Source organism: Neomonachus schauinslandi, chromosome 12, assembly GCF_002201575.2.
Source record: "Neomonachus schauinslandi chromosome 12, ASM220157v2, whole genome shotgun sequence".
In the NCBI taxonomy this organism is placed as follows: domain Eukaryota; kingdom Metazoa; phylum Chordata; class Mammalia; order Carnivora; family Phocidae; genus Neomonachus; species Neomonachus schauinslandi.
In genome coordinates, this window is record NC_058414.1 from 27,025,067 (window position 1) to 27,047,024 (window position 21,958).

The window sequence follows — 21,958 nt, forward strand, 5'->3', positions numbered from 1 at the left end:
GTTAATGATACGTTCCAGCCAAATGAAAACCAAACAACATCCCTACACAGTAATGTACATAAAAAGTTTTGAAGTCACTTGTATAAAGTGTTCAGGGGACTGAGTCAGCACACGGCACCAAGTGCTGCCGGCAGATGTTTTAGACACACGTATGTGGTAGCCTGTGTCCTATGTTCTGTTCATGGAGATGCCTGTTTCAGTGAAAAAAATCATCGCATTAAATAAAGATTTAAATGATGCATACACTTGTTTTTATCCTATTTGTAAATTTACTTTGTTTCCACATTTGAATAAAAGTTACAGGCAAAAAGAATGCATTCCTTGTTTCATTCTTGTGAATATTTAATAAACATTTTTATTTATTTATTTTTTTAAAGATTTTTATTTATTTATTTGTCAGAGAGAGAGAGAGAGAGCGAGCGAGCACAAGCAGGGGGAGCAGCAGAGGGAGATGGAGAAGCAGACTCCCCGCTGAGCAGGGAGCCCGATGAGGGACTCGATCCCAGGACCCTGGGATCTTGACCTGAGCCGAAGGCAGACACTTAACGACTGAGCCACCCAGGTGTCCCAATATTTAATAAACATTTTAATACAAGTCATGCTGGCAGCCCCAGACAATGTCTGAGTTTCAAGGGCAGATGGTGGGGACAACCTGTGCAAATACCAGTCAAGCCTTCCTTTTCATAACTCCTCCTGTTCTGGGTCCCTTGTATTGCCATTTTCTTTCTCACTTGCATGGCTTATTCTGGTCTTATTCTTCCTTTCCGTTAGTGAAATCCTTCCTGTGGTCCACCAATCCATTTTTTAAAAATTTCTTGCCAAGCTTACACTTTCACTTCTTAATGAATACTTTCTTTTCAGCCCTAAAGATCTCTTCTTTTTATAACTCAATGGCATTCACATTCGTAGCACCCAAGCTGGTATTTATGTTCTTTGTCAAGTAATTTTGCCATGCAAGTTTCATCTCTTTAACCATAAGTTTCGTAAGAGCAAAGGCCTATCTTTTAACTATACTGAGTATTCCATAACGAGTTGAGTAGTGCTCAGAACATAGTGAAAATGAGACCAGCATGTACAAGGATGCAAGGCAATGGGGTATCCTAATAAAGGTATGTCCAGAAGTGATTCACTTCTATGTCAATCCAGTAATGCTTTGGACAGGGAGAAGTAAGCATGATTTCAGGAGCAGTCAGTAACTACTCAAAGGGCTGTGCTTCACAGATACATAGGAAAAGCACTTCTAGGACACTGTCTTCACCTGGAAGGAATCTGCATACAAGCAGCCTCACTGAATACGGTCCTTTGTTTTTTCCCTACTATCCTTCCCGTGAGAGGGCAAATATAAAAATATGAAAGTCATCTAGCATAGTTTCTGGCATATACCAACCAGTTCATGAAAGTGTTTTAAAATAAAACAAAAAGCAAAATGAAAATAAAGACAAATCCTTGGCCACTGGGTTAGGAGTGCTTCTTTTTTTTCCCAAGCAGGTATTTCCTTCAAAATCAGAAACCCACTTTGAGAAACACTGCATTGTGTTTATATAAAGTCCAGCCGAGTTCAAAGATACGGAGGTGTGATAATTACAATGGGAACTGTCCTCCATCAATTATTTGCATGTTAGAGATAGTACTGGTCTCAAAATGTAGGTTTCCCTCCCCGGTTACAGTGAGTTAGAAATTTTAGTAATAAAAGACGTTTTAACTCCGAAATCTGGATGGCCATACACTACGTACGTTAAATCACCTCTAATGTACCATGTACGTTAAAACACCAGTTAAATGTATCTTCCGTAGCCTATGAATACCTAAAAATAAAGTGACTTAGAAATTTGTATTTGAAGTCCTTCCATGATTTAATCTTTCCACTTTAGTCCACATGGGCACCTTCAACAGCAAATCTTGATTACACAATTGTTTTCATCAGCTGTGCTTTCTCTGTGTCTGCAGACCCAATTTCCTTGGTCAAGAAGATGATACATAATACATCACTTTATCAAATATTCTTATAGGCAATCTACAAAAATACAGCATTTCTTACTGAAAATGGTTTTAATATTCTGAGTTATAGAGATTGATTCAGTATGTTTTGTAATGTCAAGTAAAAAAAAAAAAAGTAATTGAACAAAGAACCCAGCACATCTGGAAGCTGGTCAGGAAGAAGCAGTGATTTCCATGTGTATCAACCATATGGGTCCATGCTTTTCATAGGAAAAGGAAAGACGTAGGCCTTGAACTCATTTCTTTCAGAATACATTTAACACTGAAATTAATTTTAGTCAAGAAATAAAGACCCAGAATTTATATATTTGTTTGTTAATCTGGCCTACCTTCAATACAAAAAAAAATCAGGTGACTTACAGAAAATAGATCACACATAACAGCATAAAAATAAACATTTTTTTTTTAATAAAAGCCCTTTTTAATGTGAACCTGCTTTATGATCGAGATGATTGCCCAACTGGAACAAGGTGAATTACTTAATAGCTCATTTAGGGAAACCCATCACACTATATAGAGAAGAATTAAAGTCGCATATATACTTCAGATTAATTAAAGATCCAAATGTGGAAAACCTTTTTCTAATATGAGAAGAAAGTTATCATAAATAAGAACCCAAAACCGTACTGTGAAAAAATATTATATCAAGAAACATCAACTATATCAAAGAGGAAATTTGGAACATTCACATTCAAGAATAAACTAATATATAGAAGATGCAAAGAACTCTTGAAAGTCAAGAAAAAGAAAAAAATAAAAGAGAAAAATAGGGGAAAACAACCGTAACAATAGGCAAATCAGAGAAGGAGAAACTCAAATGTCTAATAAGTATACAAGTTAATGTTCAATCTTACTAGCAATTTTAGAAATACAAATGTAAACAAGACGCCACCTTCTACCAGTAAGACAGGCAAAAATTAGAAAATACCCAAAACTGGTGAGGGTATGGGAAAATGGGAACCCACCTAAGTCACTTCGAGAGCACAGATGATGCCCAAATTCTGGAAAGCGAGCTGACAAAACTGTAGAAATGAAGGATGTCACAAGATAAGAATGCAGAGATTTGCACTCAGATCTGTAAGAGGCTATTTGAAGAGATGATCATTAAAGATGTGGTAGTGGGAATTAATGATACTTTTGGTCCACTCTTGAGGGGGATGGATCAATCAAGAGCAATGAATGCATGCTATGGGAGGTTAAACTGCAGTAAGGAACAATGAAAGAGAGACACACACAGCCACAGTGATAAACCATAAAAACACAGTGTTGAGTTATAAAGAGAAGCAGAATATGATCTAGAACCCAACAGATTTATTTTTACAGCTCATGCATACTCAAAATGTTATATACTTGTTCAATAAAGTACGAATGATGTAGTATTGGACTTACTCCAATCATCACAGTGCATGCATATGGGGAAGTAAAGATGAAAGTGTAGAAAGTGGTCCAGGAAAAATGAAGTCAAACAAGAAAGGAGATTTGTGTGAACCCGTTATGACAATGTGCCATGAACTAAGTAATATGCTTATTATAATGATTATCTCGGTTTGGCAACCAATAAACTAAGTCTGTAAGATCTGTTCAAGCTCTAGTATACCATAATCATATGATTTTAGAAATAATGCTGCAAAATACACAAACAGCAGTGTAAGGGTAATGTTTTATTAAAAATTTCCATAGGGAAGAATCCAGGATAATTAGGATGAAGGGAAAATAAGAGGAGGGGATGAAAGAAAGATAATGTTTGAACACAAAAGTGCATACCATAAGGCACGGAACAACTACTATATCTGGAGTACAAAGTCAACATTAAATTACCTAGTGACTGAAGGAAAGAGGAAAGTATGCTAAATTCTCAGGCCCAAATGACTCTAAAGTATATTTTTAAAGTTATTCCTTATCATGGGGAATATAGTCAATGATACTGTAATAGCCTTGTCTGGTGACAGACGGCAGCTACGCTTGTGGTGAGCACAGCACAGTGTCTCCAGAAGTTGAATCACTAATGTTGTACGCCTGAAAATAATGTAACATGGTGTGTCGACTATACTAAAAAAAAAAATTATTATTAAAAAATAAAGTTACTCCTTATGACAAGTACATCTTTCCCTGGCACTGAAGCCTGAGGGAAAAAAAATCTCTTCTGTGTTTTCATAAAATGAGATATAGGCATCCAAACAATAGCACTACACTAAATACATTTTCTTAAGGTCACATCTCAAGGTCAAGACAAGATGCCCAAGTACAGTTCAATATGAGCTACTCTATAGGACTAACACAATGCGGTATGGATATACAGTTCTATGTGGATACATCTTCATGCCGAAGTACATTTTTTTATTATCTACAAGACTGCAGGAACTATAATTTATCCTGGAATAAGGGGAATTAAAGAGTGAAGGGAATCCGTATTTTTGATATTGTCTGACACCGGGCGTGCGGAGTTACCATGTTACTTTCTTTAATCAGATGCCCAGCGTCAGAGTGATCTCAGTGGGATAAAACACAGGTCTGTGTCTGAGTCCACAGATCTGGGAATGTATGTTTAATTTTCAAAGATGTTCAGTATTCTCTTGGAAAATTAACCCAAAATAGTTCTATCTAAACCACAAGATCCACTTCTATCCTTATGGCCAAAACGTTGCTCTGTATTTTCCACTTATAGGAAGTGTGAAGGAAAAAAAATGAAATTAATGGGAAATACTGCTAATTATTCCAGAACTAAAATATGGGGCAAATGGCATTATAAACATATGCTTGTCAAGGCTGAAAATGTAAATTATGAATATCTACTGTAAAGAATTGTTAGCTCAGAAAAGATGAGTGGAGTTTTTTTTAAAGACTGAAACAGAAACATCAGAACTACTAAGCAGATGTTTCAAATGAGGCAGAGTTCATGCACTTTATGACAACAAGAAAAACAAATAATATTCATGTGGACAAATCTCATGCTTTCAGTACATGTGTATAAAGACAATATCGTAAACTGATGGCTGTCATTGATCCCTTAGGCTTCCTCTCATGGGTAGGCACTGGGAAAGTCAAGAAAATACGGGTCATCTAGCAAACAACATGGTAGAATAAGGATGAGATTTTACTTCATAATTCCCCTAGTTTTGATGACATAATAAATCTGCAACATTAAGAGATGTAACTCATATACACCTTTTTTCTTCTGTTTTTACAAGAGAAGCTGTCTCCATAATGCATTGAATCATCAATAAAATTATGTTTTACTTAAAGTTGTACAAATTCTGCATGGATGCAATGAACTCTGAGTTATCTGGAAGGAACTGCTGATTGATAAGTTAACCATGCTTCTTAGATTTGTCAACAATATTTAAATGACTTTGATGAATTCATCCTATGTAGTAGGTGGTCTGAGAGCAGAGTTGAAAGTGACAACTTTTGGCATCCAGTTAAAAAAAAAGAATTCAGAGAGTGGGGTGAAACTGAAGTCTTGGAGTTTTGATGTCGTCTTACATTCTCTCTTGGATTTTCTATAATAAACATGCACATTTGTGCATTATTTAAGCAGTCTGTACAATGCATACAATTAGCTATTTTAAAGTGAGATATTTTATTTTTAAGATACACAAGCACACACAAAAATATTTTCCCTTAAATAAAGAATCCACAATGGAAAGATCAATGAGGATCAAGGGGAAAATGAAACTTTCAGGCTTACCAAAGGATAAAGTGTGATGCTGGTCTTATGGACCAGCAACTTATTTGCCTGCCTTATATCACTTTGGAGAATATTTTATGTGTTTTGGGATTGCCCCCCAATTTCTACACTGGGGATTTGTGTATGTTAATTCAACTCCTTCTTGGAACTCAACCTTGTTTACAGTATCTTTGGGATACACATTGGTTTTATCAGTAAAGGACTAAAGAATAAAGCCCCAAAGAACACATTTCAAGAAACTATTCATACTGCTTGGTTATATTGAAAACTCATTCCAATGAAATTATAGTGCTCAGCACAAAGTGAGGGCTTGGTTATTCATGAAATTTTTTTTCTCCAAAATACAGAGACATTTTTCACAATAATACTCATTTAATAAAGCTTCACTGTATCTTAAATCAAAGGCCAACAAACTTCCTGTAAAGAGCCATACAGTAAAGGTTTTTGGGCTTTGCGGGTCATATGGTCTCTCTTATGAGACTCCTCAACTTTGTGGTTATAGGATGGAAACATCCATAGATGCTAGGTAAACAAATGGATGTGGCAGTTTTCAAATAAAATTTTATTTACAAAAGAGGTGGAGGGCCAGATTTGGCCTTTAGGCTGTAGTTTGCCAACTTCTGCTTTAAATCATCGTCAGGTTCAAAGAAATACTCTATTTTCAGGTTAAAATCATATACTTCAAACTTACAACATTCAAAATGGGTATTATAATTTAGGTACAATTATAATTACAATTAAGGTAAAAAGTTATTTACTAATCTTCTGAGTAGCTCGAAGAAACTATGGTTTTCTTTACTGTGATAACTGAGAAGTACATACAGTGAACTAATAAACATTTAAATCTAAGCAGTAAATACATATGTAAATTTTCCCGCATTTACTTAAGTTTTAAAATGTAGTCCTTGTGCATTTTGGAGAAAGAGAAATGCACAGAGAAATACTTCATGTGTCCAACCAAACAAGTATGAATTCCTTTCCTTTGGAATGTTACTCGAGATTAAACTTTTGCAATTATTTTAGAAGCTTATAAATTCAAGTACATGGAACTGAGAATTCATAAACTAGGGTGTATCACTTTAGGTGATCTAGTTATAACAGTTTTGTCCTCTGTAATCGCAAAAATATAATTTATATATCCTTATATAGATGAGGAAAATGTGAACTGGTATTCCAAATTTAAGTAATTATAGATAAGGAATTTGGAATAGCTAAACTTCGATTTTGTGGATGAAATTATCTTCCTCATCCACATTCATAAAATCTTTATTTTCTTTTTTCCCAAATTCAGAGGATGAGGGTTTTTTCTCTTCCTTCTTGAAAGTCATCCCTTAACTTTTGTCTATAATTAGGTTATCTCTCATAAGCTCTTTATCTTGTTTCATTAATTAGCTGCACATTCTCCTCATGGCTTCTTCCCTTCAACCTATAAACATGACCAAGTCACCTTTTCTCTTAAGTCAAAAAAAACCACAAGTTTTCTCTACTCTTGTCTCCCTCTGTTGACCTCTCTCTTTCTCATTCAAACTTGTAGGTAAAATACACTACACTAGCTGTTTCTCATTCATCACTTAACCTATTGCTAGAGGGCTCCTAGCTTAACCACTCCACTGAGCAGATTCTCAGGGGACACTGGGTACTTATTTTCTGAAAATCTCAAAGCGTTTATGACTTTATCCTTATCCAGTTCCTCTTCCCTGAGATCAATTATTTCACACTCCCCTGATTCCATGGTGTCTACTTACTTAAGCTATACTACTCTGAAGGTACTTACCAGTGTCATACTTGGCATCATTAACCTCATCTCTGTAATGCACATAGTACTACTAAGTACTTCAGAAAACCACTGTAGGTTTTAAATAAGTTACTACACACCAAGCACTTAGAACCGCACAGGGCACCTAAGTAGGCCTTAAATGAATGAGAACTAGAATTATTATCTGTTTTTCTGTTTTCACCTTATCTTTTAGAATTTGTCTTCTGATTTTTCCTTAGATGGGGCTTCCCCTTTGCTTCTAGGCTTGGTTCACACTGCTTATTTACTCATTCTCCAAGGGAAGTTATGGCACTTGGAGGCACCATGACATTGTGACCAAGGGCCTATAACTGAAACCAGCATGTGTAGCCTTGAATTCAGACTGATTTCATAGGCTATGTGATAGTGTGCAAGTACCTCAATCTCTTTGTGCTTTGGTTTCTTTATCTATTAAGTGGGGGCAATAATAGTATCTACTTCGTAAGGCTGTTGCGAGGATTAAAAGTATTAATATACTTAAAATTGTTAGGACAGTGCCTGGCACACAGTAAGTGATACTTAAGTATTGATTGCTGCTATACTATTCTTACTTTTATTACCTCCATCAGTTTAATTACTACCTCTTTGCTGACGTCTCTCACATATCTCTTGCCATTCCAGGTCTTTCTTTTGAATTTTATATTCCCAAACATGTATTTACCAAAGGAAAGCTCCACCTAAATGCTTTACAGGAGACCCCAGTTCAACACAGACAAAAGTGAACTCAACATTTTTCTCCTACACCTTCTATCCCTCCCTGTAGATCATGTTACTGCACCATCGATTACACAAATACCCAAACCAAGACCATGTGAATCATTTTTGATTGCTTCTCTTTTATCTCAAAAATCAAATGCATTCCATGTTATCTCATAAAAATGAAAACTGTTTTCTCCCCTTCTACTACCATTGTTTAGTTCCAGTCAAAAATCTTCCACTTGACTGCTGAAATACCCTCTTAAATAGTCTTTCTTGACACCTGCTTATACTCAAAGCCAATATGCCAGTTTCTAGAATAATGTGTCTAAACAGTTGTCTAAGGTGTTCTCATTGGCTTGTAAATAAAGCAAAGTGGTCCCTTGAGCTATCTACTCATTTTTGCATCCTTATTTCCAGCCACGGATCTACACATACCATGTTGTTTCTCATTCCCACACATGTGCTTATCCCATTCTCTCTGGTAGTTAATTTCCACTCATCCATTAGGACCTGGCTCACATGTCACCTGTGCCGTGAATCTTTTCCTGATTGTCCATCATGCAACCTCCATACCCAACCTGTTGGTGGACACTTTTCTTGAAGTTTCAACATACCTTTAATGAACAGAATATGTTATAATTATCTGTTTACATTCTTGTTTTCACTGTAAGACTATAGGCTTCTAAAGGGCTAAGGCTATGATTTATTCATGACCTATTAATGTACCCTGAGTATTTATTATGTTCAAAATACTAATTGCAGACACATAAACAGAGACGAGACCAGAAGGTTGAAAAAGTATTCCACCTGAGAAGTTAAACAGCCTTCAGGATTCTCAATAAGAACAGAGAGCATATGCAAGTCACGCTGCTGTTATGTGTATGAGGCAGTCACGTGTATACCATTTGACCTTGAAGGTACAGGGCACATACAGAGTTCATGTTGTATCAGTGAACATAAAGATTTATGTCCCTATCACCTCAATGATCACCTGCTTCTGCCTTTCTCCCACCTCCACATTTTATATTCTTAATAGATCCTTTTAAAACCAAATTTTGATCACGTCATGGCTCTGCTGGAAACTATACAATGGCTATCCATTTAATTCAGAGCAAACACCAAAGCCCTTTATAAGGGCCTACAAAGCCCTGCATGAGCAGGGCCTTTCCCTCACTCTTTGACCCATAGTTTACTAGTCTCCCTACTGCTTATTCCCTTCTAGCCACACTGCCCTTCACTCAAGGGCTCCTTGAATATATCAGGTGCACTCCCATCTCCCATTCAGGTGCACTTGAATATATCAGGGCCTTTACATCTACTGTTCCCACTATCCAGAAAGTTCTCCAACACTAGCATATGGCCTACTACCTCAGTTCTTTCAAGTCCTTTTCAAATGTCACTGAGTTGGTGACCCTTTTAGTTAAGACTTTCCACGAACACCCCTTTAAAACTGCACCCTCTCCCTGTAGGTAATCTCTCTTGTACTTTTCTTCTCATCATCATCTGATACATTAAATATGGTTCTGATATTTAGTTGTACTATTGTTTTCATCGACACCATCATCTTCCTCTGTTCTCCAGAATACAGGTTCTATGAAAACAGGGCATATCGGATGCTCAATAGGTAAGTTGCAAAAGAATTAATGAAGCATTATTTTGGTTAAAAACCTGAAAAAACGAGGTAGAGTGCTCTTGGTTTTCTATTATATAGGCTCAAATGAGAGAGAACATTTAATTTGATATAGAACCCTTCTTCTACCAACAGACATAGAATAAAGCCTGAAAGAGAAACTGAGAATGCAAACACACTGATGCATACCTTGTATAATAAGGATTCATGGTATCACTGCTTAGATGGGAACTGTTCAAATTACTGGTGATTCTTGACATCTGAACATGAGGACTACTATTCTTGCCCCCAAGGCTGCAGTAGCATACTTCACTGAAGTTTGATGAAAAAAGTATAGGTAAGAATCAAGCAGATGTCAGGACCATTTTTTAGAAGTCAAATTCCAGAACTTTGGCTGTAAATGGTTTTCCATTTGCTACATGTCCCAAAGCCTCTGAAACTGTATTTAGGGTTCCGATTTCAGAAGGCTGTGTGGTTTAGTAAAGAGAACCACAGACACATGGATTTGAGTCAACTTGACTAGCTGTCAGTAACCAGGGAAGTGATTAAACATTCTGTGTCTCGGGGCGCCTGGGTGGCTCAGTTGGTTAAGCGACTGCCTTCGGCTCAGGTCATGATCCTGGAGTCCCGGGATCGAGTCCCGCATCGGACTCCCTGCTCAGCGGGGAGTCTGCTTCTCCCTCTGACCCTCCTCCCTCTCATGCTCTCTGTCTTTCATTCTCTCTCTCTCTCAAATAAATAAATAAAATCTTTAAAAAAAAAAAAACAAAAAAACAAAAAACATTCTGTGTCTCAATTATGGCACTTGTAAATCATGTTTTAGAATAGAATGGTATATTCTATTAAATGCACAGAGCAAATTCCTCGGTACTTAGACACTGAATACGTGGGAAGCAGCTCAGCTTTGGAGTCAGGAATATCTGAGTTCAAACCTTGGGTCTGTCACGGATGTTGTTTGTTACCTATACCTCTCAGTTTTCGTTTCCTTCTGTGTCTGGTAGATGCACAGTGAAGAACAGCCTCACCTAGAAAGTGTCCTCTATTAAAATCCTTTCCCTCAGGATATCATGCGAACTGATGCACATCCTAACTAAGGTCACTGAGCCAAGGGAAAAATACTCCCATAAGAATTACCTGCAAAACAGGCTTTCAATAAACATTTATGGAATTAGTAAAATGTACAGAGATGTGTTTCATACGTGGTATTTAAGAAAGGAGACCATAAAGTGCCCATTCGAGAGAAGAGCAGTAATCCAGTTTAGAAACTGGGTAACTGAATGTCGAGATGTTTTCTAGCAATTCAGCTACGTAGCATTTCAAAAGCTTTATCTGAGCAAAATTTTATTCACCTGAATATATGGTTTCCAGAGAGGTGAGTTTGGATTTGCAGGCCAAAGTCCCAGACTCAAAAATGTGTGTGTGTCTCACAATCAAAATTTTTTTTACAAAGGCTATGGTCTGACTACAAATTAATGACTTGCAGCTTGAAGTGTCTGTGATGAACCTTGCTGGCTACTGTCAAGGGTACTCTAAAAGCATTTACATATGAGGTAAGAAATGGAGTGGATGAATTTCAAGATCTTATACAATGGTCAAGATTTGATAATAAAATAATTCTCTGTCCATAGTAACTAATAAAATGGTCTTTAAAAAAAAAATGGTCTTTAAAAAAAAACTCTAAGAGCTCCATAAAAGACTCTAAAAGGACTTTAAAACAAACTCTAAAAGGACAAAGTCATTCTGCTCTGTGCATTCAGCAAACACATCCACCTTTTTATGAAGTCAGCAATTTTGTGTTTTGTTCTAGACTGTGAATAAATCAATATACATTGCTGTGTCTATAGAAACCAAGGATTGAATGATGATGACACCTAATGCATGGAGTAAATTCAAAATTTCAAGTATCAGTAAATCTATCAGTCATGGAAATTTGAAAAACAGAAACTAAAATTTGGGGAAAGGAGAAGCAGATTATATCAACAATAGGAGAAAGAAGCTTAAAATTGAACACTGATGGATGCAGCCTGTCAAAATGACTTGGTAAAGATTTCCAAATGAGGCAGATAATAGTGACTTCCAAATTAGAAACAGAACATAGTGAGGGAAGAAAACCACTGATGAAAGAATGACTTCTCTGTCTTCTGAAGCCATTCAACGAAAGGAGCTACAGAATATTCCCAGGTCCTCTCCTGCCAAGTGGGTTATGACGGAATTTAAAAATCAGTTTCACATCAGATTTGTTGAATGGAAAATACTGTAGTGCTAAATCAACAATGTACTTTAGTGCAATATGCTGTAACATTTTAGAACACGTTTATTCTTATGATGTCATGAAAATTCAGGAGAATTTTCCTGTCCGTGATTGCCTTTCTAGAGTCTCTCTAACAGCCTTTGTTGAGTGCCTTCCTCTCTAATAACTATTCCAGGAACATGGGATTTACAAATTTAATCCTCTCCCAGAATGTACTGTATGATTTTGGACCAAAAACATGTTGCATTTTTAGTTTCAAAATAGACTGGAAAAAAAAGGCATAAAAAGTCAGTGTGCTCTACATTTGGGATCTAGAGTTGATGGCTTCACTGATTCCTTCTCTACCCACTGTGTCCCCATTAGCTCTTCCCTGGGTCCTACGGCAGGTGTCTAATATTTCTTTCCCTTATTCAATTTGCTACCTTCTTTTTACCAAGAAACATTTTGCTAGCAGTAACCAAGATCTATTTCCCTTTATTTAACCAAATTTCATTCTTTCTATCTTTATAATTCAACTTTTGTGAAAATTGAGTTCAAAGCCCACATTAGCATCCCTAGCGTTTTACCTGCCTTTACTAAGTGCTTCATGCCCTTGACCTTGGCCAATATGCAACCAGATCCCTAGACTCTCATAAAAAGATTATCCAGTAACTGCCTCCAGGCTATCCCTTATGTGTGCTTTAAATGCTCCCTATTCTTCCATCTATAAAAGCAGCACAACTGATTCCTCTCTCATTATTTAGATGATAACAGAAATATAATCTCCACCACTAAACCTACTCAAAAGGACAAACTGATGCCTTTCTTTTGTTCCCAGTGGGCACTAAGGGAACCCCTGTGGCCATGTTTCATATAAGACTCAACTGCTTTATCAAACAATTGGTTTAATGTTGTTGCTGTTGTTTTAATTCTATTATCCCTATGTCTAAGATATACGTGTTAATGGTGTTTAAATTTGTTATTTTTCTAGAACACTGCCTTGGGTGATACAATTTAAGACAATCATTTTGACAACAAGGTACTAAAATCATGAAGCTATGAGTGCCTACTGAATAAAAGTCCAATTTTCAGAATCCAAATTTATACATGTACACATACATGCATATAATTTATTTATATGTGTATATATGTATTTTGTATTTAATATATTTTATACATGTATTTATATGTCTTTACATGTATATTTATACACATAAAAATTTTATATATGCACATAGGTTTTTATAGCATATATAAATTATATATACACAGAAATCTGTGTGTATTAAAATTTTTTATATGTATATACATCACACATAATAAATCCACTTTTTAGCACAATATGCATAGCACAATCGACTGATTCATTTTTAAACACCAAGTAAGTCATCATCTATTTACTATCACACACCATAAGCAAGACAGCACGGCGTGCATGTGCAGCTATGTGCAGCTATGAATTACCTCCTCTTTTCTTGCGTCACGTCCTTTCTGTACAAACCAGATAACTTTTGCTTGCAAAGATCGTGGGGTACATTCCAGCAAAGTGCTGTTGTTCTCTATGCCATAGGCCAGTCGCTCTTCAGTCTTATCCAAAGCATCCCCTACAATATAAATATTAAAATTAACATTAAGACTTTGATTTTATCAGTAATAATATTTTTTAAAAGATATTTATTTATTCATTCATTCATTCATTCATTCATTTATTTATTTATTTATCAGAGAAAGAGCACGAGCAGGGGGAGCACCAGGCAGAGGGAGAAGCAGGCTCCCTGCCGAGCAGGGAGCCCGATGCTGGACTTGATCCCAGGACCCTGGGATCGTGCCCTGAGCCGAAGGCAGACAACCAGCTGACTGAGCCACTCTGGCGTTCCAATAAATAGTTTTTGAAAAGATTCTTCATTTAGATTCCTGCAGCAAAGTGAATATCTTTCATGACTTACTACTAATTTCTATGCAAGGTCATTTAAAGGAGAATTTAGGGACAGTGGCGTACCAAAATCTAGGCTTTAAAAAGTACTGCAGGCTATGGAGAGGACCAAAAGGAAGTAAATGGGAGTGTGGGTCCAAAGAGCAGGACAGTCAGGACAGTAAGAAGGTGCATCAGTGTTAAATGCATGGAAAATCAGTGATGAAATCCACTGACAGAGCAGGCAAGAGAAGGTGAGCACCAAATATTCAAGTAAAACGTAAGACAAAATTCATGGTCACAAACAAAAGCAGAAAGCAGAAATCAAGGTGATATGGTGCTACATAAACACAAGTTTGAGTGAGATCTGATCCAGAGCTTCCTGATTAGAATCTTTATCTTGGCCCAGGGAGGCTCTCACTGGACTTGAACTCAAATTTGCATACAGGCTAATCCACTTAACTGCAGTGGGGAATAAAAGCGAGTGGATAGGGCATCTGGATAGCTCAGTTGGTTAAGCTGCTACCTTTGGCTCAGGTCATGATCCCAGGGTCCTGGGATGGAGCCCCCGCATCGGGCTCCCTGCTCCACAGGGAGCCTGCTTCTCCCTCTTCCTCTGCTGCTCCCCCTACTTGTGCTCTCTCGCTCGCTCACTCTCTGTTTCTCAAATAAATAAAATCTTAAAAAAAAAACCAAAAACAAGTGGATGTATTCATTGTTGTTTTAACCAATATCAAATTCAGTAACTAGAACCTGGGATTTTTTCCTTGTGCCTGAGTCCTCCTCACTTTCAAAACTGACGCCTAAATTTTCCTAGATTAAGATCCTGCCTTCCTCTAGCCAATGTTGTCCAAGGCTTATGTCCTGCACCAAATGTTCACTCAGCCTTGGGTCTAGTGAACTGATGCTATGCAACTCTGGATTGTATATAAGCACTCCTGGTCTCCCAGTCATGACACTTCATCTCCCTGGTACCTCCTCGTGAAACTGGGGACACCAGTCACAGCCAGTTCCAACCACCTACATGGTGTGAAGAGTCAGGACCATGGTTTTCTGTGTTGTGTGACTTCCTTGTATTTGCTGAAGCAGAAATTTCCTCTCATCCTTTACCCATCAGACCGATCACTACCTTTCCTCAGAAACACATCTGCTCCATCGACCTGAGCGCTCGGCTTCCCTACTCTTGTGGAAGACTTAAAGTTTTTCACTTTATTCTACCCCAAAGCTTAGGAGGTGACTTGATACAAGTTTGATCACCCTTGATAAGATTACCATAGGTAGCATAAAATGGTGAAGATATTCCCGGGGCTGAGATGGAGAGAGAGGTCCTACAAATCACTGTGGTGTCTCGTTCTAAGATCCTCCTGTTTTGAGGTCTAATAGTAAGGTCTTCGTGGAGGCATATAGAATTAATTTTCCTAATTAAAAATTATACATCCACATAAAATTAAAATTTTGGTGTTACAAATCCACAAAATTTTAGCTACGTGGAAGAAAAAAGAATCCTTTCAGTAACATTGTTCTAGTATATATCAGTCACAAAGGAAACAAGGACCCTTTTAAGAAGTCTGCAGTTTATCTTCACTGTACACCCCGAGTAACCCATAGCAATTGATTTTCTTTGGATTACCGACAAACTGCTGTCCAAAGCATTGCTGAGCGGCGTTTCCGTGCCGAACATCTTGTCTGCGGAACCGCCTGAAACAAAGTAGATGTATTTAGATGTTCAGATTTCAATTTTGCAGACTTTAAAATGCAGCCAACTGCATTAAGGACTCAAGTAGTATTCTGCTACTGAAAAAAAATTGATCTGTCATACAAAACAAGGATAAAATTCAAGTTTCATAGTTTCCCATATTTCCACTGTTATTCAATGGGTAAGATCTGTATAAAACTCTTCTTTAAGTGTTCATGTGAGTTTGAATTCTGGATCCTGAAATAATTTAAGAAAGCTCTCTTTACATTTTGTTTAATAATCTAGTGCAACAAGAATTCTTCTGTTTCAAATGGGTGTTTGGGGTGGTAAGGGAGGTGCGCAGGAAAGACAGTGGGATTCGAGTCAGACTATTTATTTAAATAAAAATTATATAAATATATATTTAGATATATAATTGAAAAATAACAACATTCTTTACCCATGGGAAAAAAATTCTATAGTACAGATCTTGTTTTAAATTCATAAGCATCTTTCTGTGGGATTAGACAACAGAAATTATCATTATTAGCACTGAAATTCCAAGATCAAAATCTTCAGCATATTAATTCAGATTAGAGGTAAAAATAGAAGTATTACATAAAGGGAGAAAATACCACTTGCTTTTCTAAATCATGGCATTTCTTCAAGATTGAGGAAAAAACAGAAGGCAAAGCAGAAGTTTCACCCCAGAGGGAGATGGTGAGGCTTCCAAAGTGACAATGAAATGCTTTAACCATATGCAATGATAAAATCTGGAAAAGGGAACCAGATTCAAATCCCAAGGCCATCACTCACGTGTTGCCTGATTTCATACATATCTTTTCTCTTGCTTGGTTCTTTCTGTCCTCCTTTGTAAAATGAAGTTGGTCTAACTGACATCTAAAATCTATTCCAATCTCAATTTTTTTTTTTCATTCTAGGCTCTCCTCATTGCCTTCAAATAATGATAATGGAACAACATTTCAAGAGATGGAGTGCTTTCTCACATGTGAGTTCAGGTCTTGGTTAACAGCTCAATACTTAAAAAACAATGGTTTAAGTGTTTCCTTGTATTGAAAGCTACAGCAGATGCCTATTTGCAATCAATTTTTAGAATTATGACCTGTGTGCAAAGCTTGCTTTTTTAAAATACAGAGATTGTAGATTAGAAGACTTTGTCTAGAAACCTGGGATATTATACAGTTCAGATTAAAACCGCTGTATGAATCATTCTATTGGGCTAAATTGAAAAAAGAACTTGACAAAAAAGGAGCTAAAATGAAAAGTTTTCTGCTTCTGTATTATTTTATGCTAGCATGTGCACAGCTATATATAACTGAGAGCAGCTCTGGTTGAGAAGTAAACTGCTCTTGTGGATTCCTTCCTTCATTAAGTATTGAACTGGTACTGGGAATCCGAAGTCTGCTGAGCAGTGATGAGTAATGGAGCAGGGGTAAATCAAGGAAATGGGAAATAGTTTCTACTCTGCAGAAATGTTGTGTCAGGTTTATTATACGAGTGATGTGAGAATAAAGGGAGGTGCAATCAGATAATTCTAGGTACGCAATGTGAATAATAACACAAAATTTTGCAATGTGAATAATAACACAAAGAGTATGTTTAAAGTCATGAAAACGTGCATTTAAAAAGCATGCTATCCCATCCCCCAACAAGGGTTCAGTTCACTTTATACTATCTTTGTATAACTGTCCTTTATCTCAGCATATTAAAAAGACCATAAATGTTCACGAGTTTGAGAAAGGTTCATTGAAGTTGACTTTTATTCTCAAAGTTGCCTATTTTTCTTCTATCTCTTGCTACTTAGAAACTTTTTAAGAGAACACCGGAAACAGACAAAATACAAGAGCCAGGGGAAGTAAAAGACTTAGCTCTATATATTATAGTGTATTTTGGAAGGCTATTTTAAACAAGTGGTTTGGATTGCGAATTAATGTTTTTCCTCTGTTGACTCATTTTCACTCTGTGAACAGAAAAGTATTTATTTTAATGACCAGTTTTCAATTTCTGCTGCTGGTCAGGTCTGAAGAAACAACGATCTGCTGTAAAAGCAAACTATTTTCCCTTCATGTGTTGGAACCCATCCAAAAAGTTCTCCTCCAGGGGTGGGTGATGGTTCAAAAGAATCTGACACCAGTGAAAGATCTCCATAACTTGTCACTGAACTGAATTCATTCATTTACAAACACAGCGGCTCCTAACTCGAGCATTGGGCACCTTCCTAAGATTTTGCCCATTCGTTTGACTTTTACTAAATAACTTTTTGTCTACCCTTTGTAAATATATTATCAAGCTTGTGGATGTATACTCTAATAAGATGTAGCATGGATCAAGAAGTATCTAGCTATGGAAACTGCTTAGTAAGAATTCATTCGTCACCCCTATTGCATGCCTAAAACAAAACCTTGTTATTCACAAGTATTTGATGCACGGCTTGCAAACACTGTTATTGTTGCTAATAACAATAAAATAATTCATTTTATTACTTTCGGTGAAATTACCTTTCCACCCTGAGAACCAGTTACTTTACTCCTACCCTATGGAACTACAGGGTTTTCCCTGAACATTCTATGCCTTTTGTACGATTCCCTTTAACTAGAATCTTCTTATATTTCCACCTATAAGACTGAGCTCAAAGGCTGGGTTATTTTGAGAATTAAATAATGTATAATGTGTACTGTGCTTAGTCCAGTACCTTATATGTAGTAAGTGCTCAGTAGTGACCTACTATCATCCTTATTTACAATTCCATTTTCCACTTCAGGTTCCAGTTTCATATAGCCAGAGTACTGACCACTTCTTCATCCTCCGTGCACATAGTATGGTAGTTGGCATAGTGTGTGAATAAATCATTGAACACTATTTTTACATGGGAACATGGCTATATTCTTCAAGCAGTGTTTTTAAATATCAGTAAGCATTTGTACAAAATCAATTTGCTTGATTCTTGAAAACAGTTGGTAAGTTATTTAGTTAACAAATATCCTTTCAAAGCATCTGTTCACTATCCACCTATGATATGCTTTCTTTAAGTACTCAATGGAATGAATGTTAATTTCGCTAACATCAAATTAACAAAGGTTTTGAATGAGTGACTACGTTTTTTTACAAACGAGATTCTACTGTATATGTAAATTTATAAAAATAGTAACTACATTATTGAGATTTTTATATAATAACTATATTAAATGAGATTTTAAAAAAAGTTTGAAAAAAGTAACCCAGAGTGAAAGAGTAAAAATAATAGAAATTAACAAAAACTTAATTTTCAGTAAGGAAACCGTACATAGTTCTATGTTTTTGCTTTATATTGTCTTTGGCCACTTTACTAGGAGAAAAAAGTAAATGCTTATTTTATAATAAATAAAAATATTTTCCTTTATGTTTCCCCACAAAGCACGCACAATTTCATATGGCTTGAGTGAAGAAATATCTCCATCCTTCAAAATACTCTCTGGACCTCAAGATCTCCTGTTCAAAGAATCCTGAGATTTACTTTCTTTTACAAGTGGCAATGACCTTGCTGAATTATACACATTAGGGTTTGGAGGTCTCGAAGTACCTTTCCTTTGTGTTGAATTAAATCACATGTTTCATTAATTATACAGGTCATACATTTGCCTAGGAGTTAAAATATTCACTTTCAAAATGAAATAAATGAAGACCAGCTGGTTGAGAGGACACGGGGCAAATGCAGGATGTATTTTAGAATTTATTTATTTATTTTTCTTTCAAGTCTTTGAATCCCTCACGTGTGGTGGCTTGCCATTTCCACATTTTAAGTTTATCTAAACTGGTTTCATGTCTTGCAGCAACAGTGTCAGGAGGGGGAAGAGTTGATTCAAACATGGGTGAAAAAGAAATTAAAAACCCAATAAAAACGCCAATCTCTACACAGTAATTGATAGGAGTTATTTTCAGGTAAGATTCAACTTTCAAAGCTTATATTATGAACAAAGTATGATTACGATGGCTTATTTAAACAAAACCAACATGGTTATTTTCATGGGATGTGTGCAGAAAGAAAAATATTTTAGAAAGTGTTATGGCTTTTCTAAACAAGGGAAATAGCCCATTGAGGCCTCTCTCACCTCTTTGCATGGGTGCCTGTCGGGTAATACCGGGAACAGGATATGCCATCCCAGGCACAGTAAGGGTCTCGAGCCAGGCAACAATCAGCACAAGCACTTCCGTACATGTCACACTGATGGAATCGGACTTGGGCCACGGCAGAAGCAGATCCAACATACAGCTGTTGCTAGAGACATCAAAGAACAGAGAGGCTGCTAGCAGCAGGGGACAGAACGCTCACTGAATTTCACATTTATACACAATCACTTCTGTGAATATTCATTTAAATTACTGCAGTTACTCAGGATGGGTAACGGAACACTGGTACTTTCATTCCTCTAAGATATGAAATATATTTATAGACCTGGATGCCCGTAAACAAAATTGCTAAAGTGAGCTTGACAAAATCTCAAAAAGTTGACTGTTCTTTTGTTAAACAGAAAGCCTCTTTCATCATTTAATACTGTAGGTCTTTTTAAAAGACCTTTAGAGGTGTCCAATAACATACTGGATAAGTAAATGGCCTTTTGTTGTTGTTTTGGATTTTTTAAACTACGATGTAATTGATAAATTACACTATGTCAGTTTCAGGTGTATAATATAAAGATTCAATATTTGTATGTATTGTGAAATGATCACCACAGTAAGTCTAGTTAACATTCCTCAACACATATAGGTAGAATTGGTTTTTTTGTGTGTGCTTTCTTAGCAACTTTCAAATATACATTAGGGTATCATTAACTATAATCACTATGCCATAAATTACATTCCCAGGTCTTCCTTTATAACTGGAAGTTTATACCTTTTGATCCTGTCCACCCATTTTGCCCACCTCCCACCCCTTGCCTCTGGCAATTGCCAAACTGTTCTCTGTAAAAAACAAGCTCATTTTTCTGTTGTGTTTGTTTCAATTTCACGTATCAGTGAGTTTATATGGTATTTGTCTTCTCTTCTTTCACTTAGTGTAATGTTCTCAAGGTCCACCATGTTGTCACAAATGGAAGGATTTCCTTCTTTTTTGTGTCCGAATAATATTCCATTGTACAAATAGGTCACATTTTCTCTATCCATTCATCCAGTGATGGGCATTTAGGTTGTTTCCACATGTTGGCCATTGTAAACAATGCCACAATAAATGTGGGTACAGATTTCTTTCAGAGTTAGTGTTTTGTTTCCTTTGGATTGTTTAATCATATGTTCTATCTTTAATACATTGAGGAAATTCTGTAATGTTTTCCATATTGGCTGCACCAATTTACATTCCCAACAATAGTGCACACTAACCTATACCATTTAAAAGAGTGATACAGATATATACATAGAATGAGGGAATAAACTGTGAGATACATTGTAAAGTAAAAACAATAAGTAGCAGAACAAGTAACATTACATGTTCCTGTTTGCCTAAACATAAATGGTTATTTATAAATAAATTTGAGATAATATATGCAACAAATATTTCTGGAGAAATTTGCACCAGAAACTGGTTCTAGTAAAGTGGAGAGGAGGTTTGTGTTTCACTGCACACTCTTGTGTTACCATCATTTACTGTTGTTTTTGCAAAAACTTTAACAAAAAAATTACAGAATTATATCCTATCATGATACTAGAAGTACATCTACTCTTATCTACCTTCCTCTAATAGAAAAATAAATCTATTACATGTAAATCACATATATTTTCATCACAATAAAACTGTAACTTGTTCATGTATAAGCACATGTACTTCTGCTCTTTATCTTTGACCTGGACTCACAGATACAAACACGTACACATGCACATACACACAAACTTACTCTCTTTGAAGAAATCTCCATAGAAATAATAGGAACTGGATCCTGAAAAAAATATTTTTTAAGTTTTTAAGAAATACAGGAACATACTTTAATATAGTTGTAAACCATGTGAACTCATATTAGGTATGTGACTAGTTCTATGCTAGCCTATAGCTTCCATTTTAGCAAATCAATAGGAACATATAATTACATTAAATATAGCTTTCTTTTAAGAACTCTTTTTAATGGAATAGGACAGATATGTAAGGTAAAAAAGTAGTGGATAATCTAAATAGCTCACTATTTGTTCCTGAAGTGTAATTTTTGTATTTGCATTTGAATATTACTCAAGCTTTGGAAACTCGAGTATCTTTATTTTTTTTAAAGATTTTATTTATTTATTTGAGAGAGAGAGAATGAGAGACAGAGAGCACGAGAGGGAAGAGGGTCAGAGGGAGAAACAGACT

The 21,958-nt window shown here is 36.2% G+C and overlaps 1 protein-coding gene across 1 annotated transcript in view; it reads right to left on the reverse strand.

Annotated features, from left to right (window-relative positions):
• The window catches only part of SEMA3E (semaphorin 3E), a 243,878-nt gene that overhangs the window by 3,656 nt on the left and 218,264 nt on the right, over positions 1-21,958 (reverse strand). Inside the window, exons 13-16 of the mRNA XM_021689557.2 lie at positions 21,513-21,554; positions 19,737-19,903; positions 15,583-15,650; positions 13,505-13,644 (exon numbers count right to left, since the gene is read on the reverse strand). Coding sequence (XP_021545232.2) covers positions 13,505-13,644; positions 15,583-15,650; positions 19,737-19,903; positions 21,513-21,554 — 417 coding nt within the window. The remainder of the gene's footprint in view (positions 1-13,504; positions 13,645-15,582; positions 15,651-19,736; positions 19,904-21,512; positions 21,555-21,958) is intronic.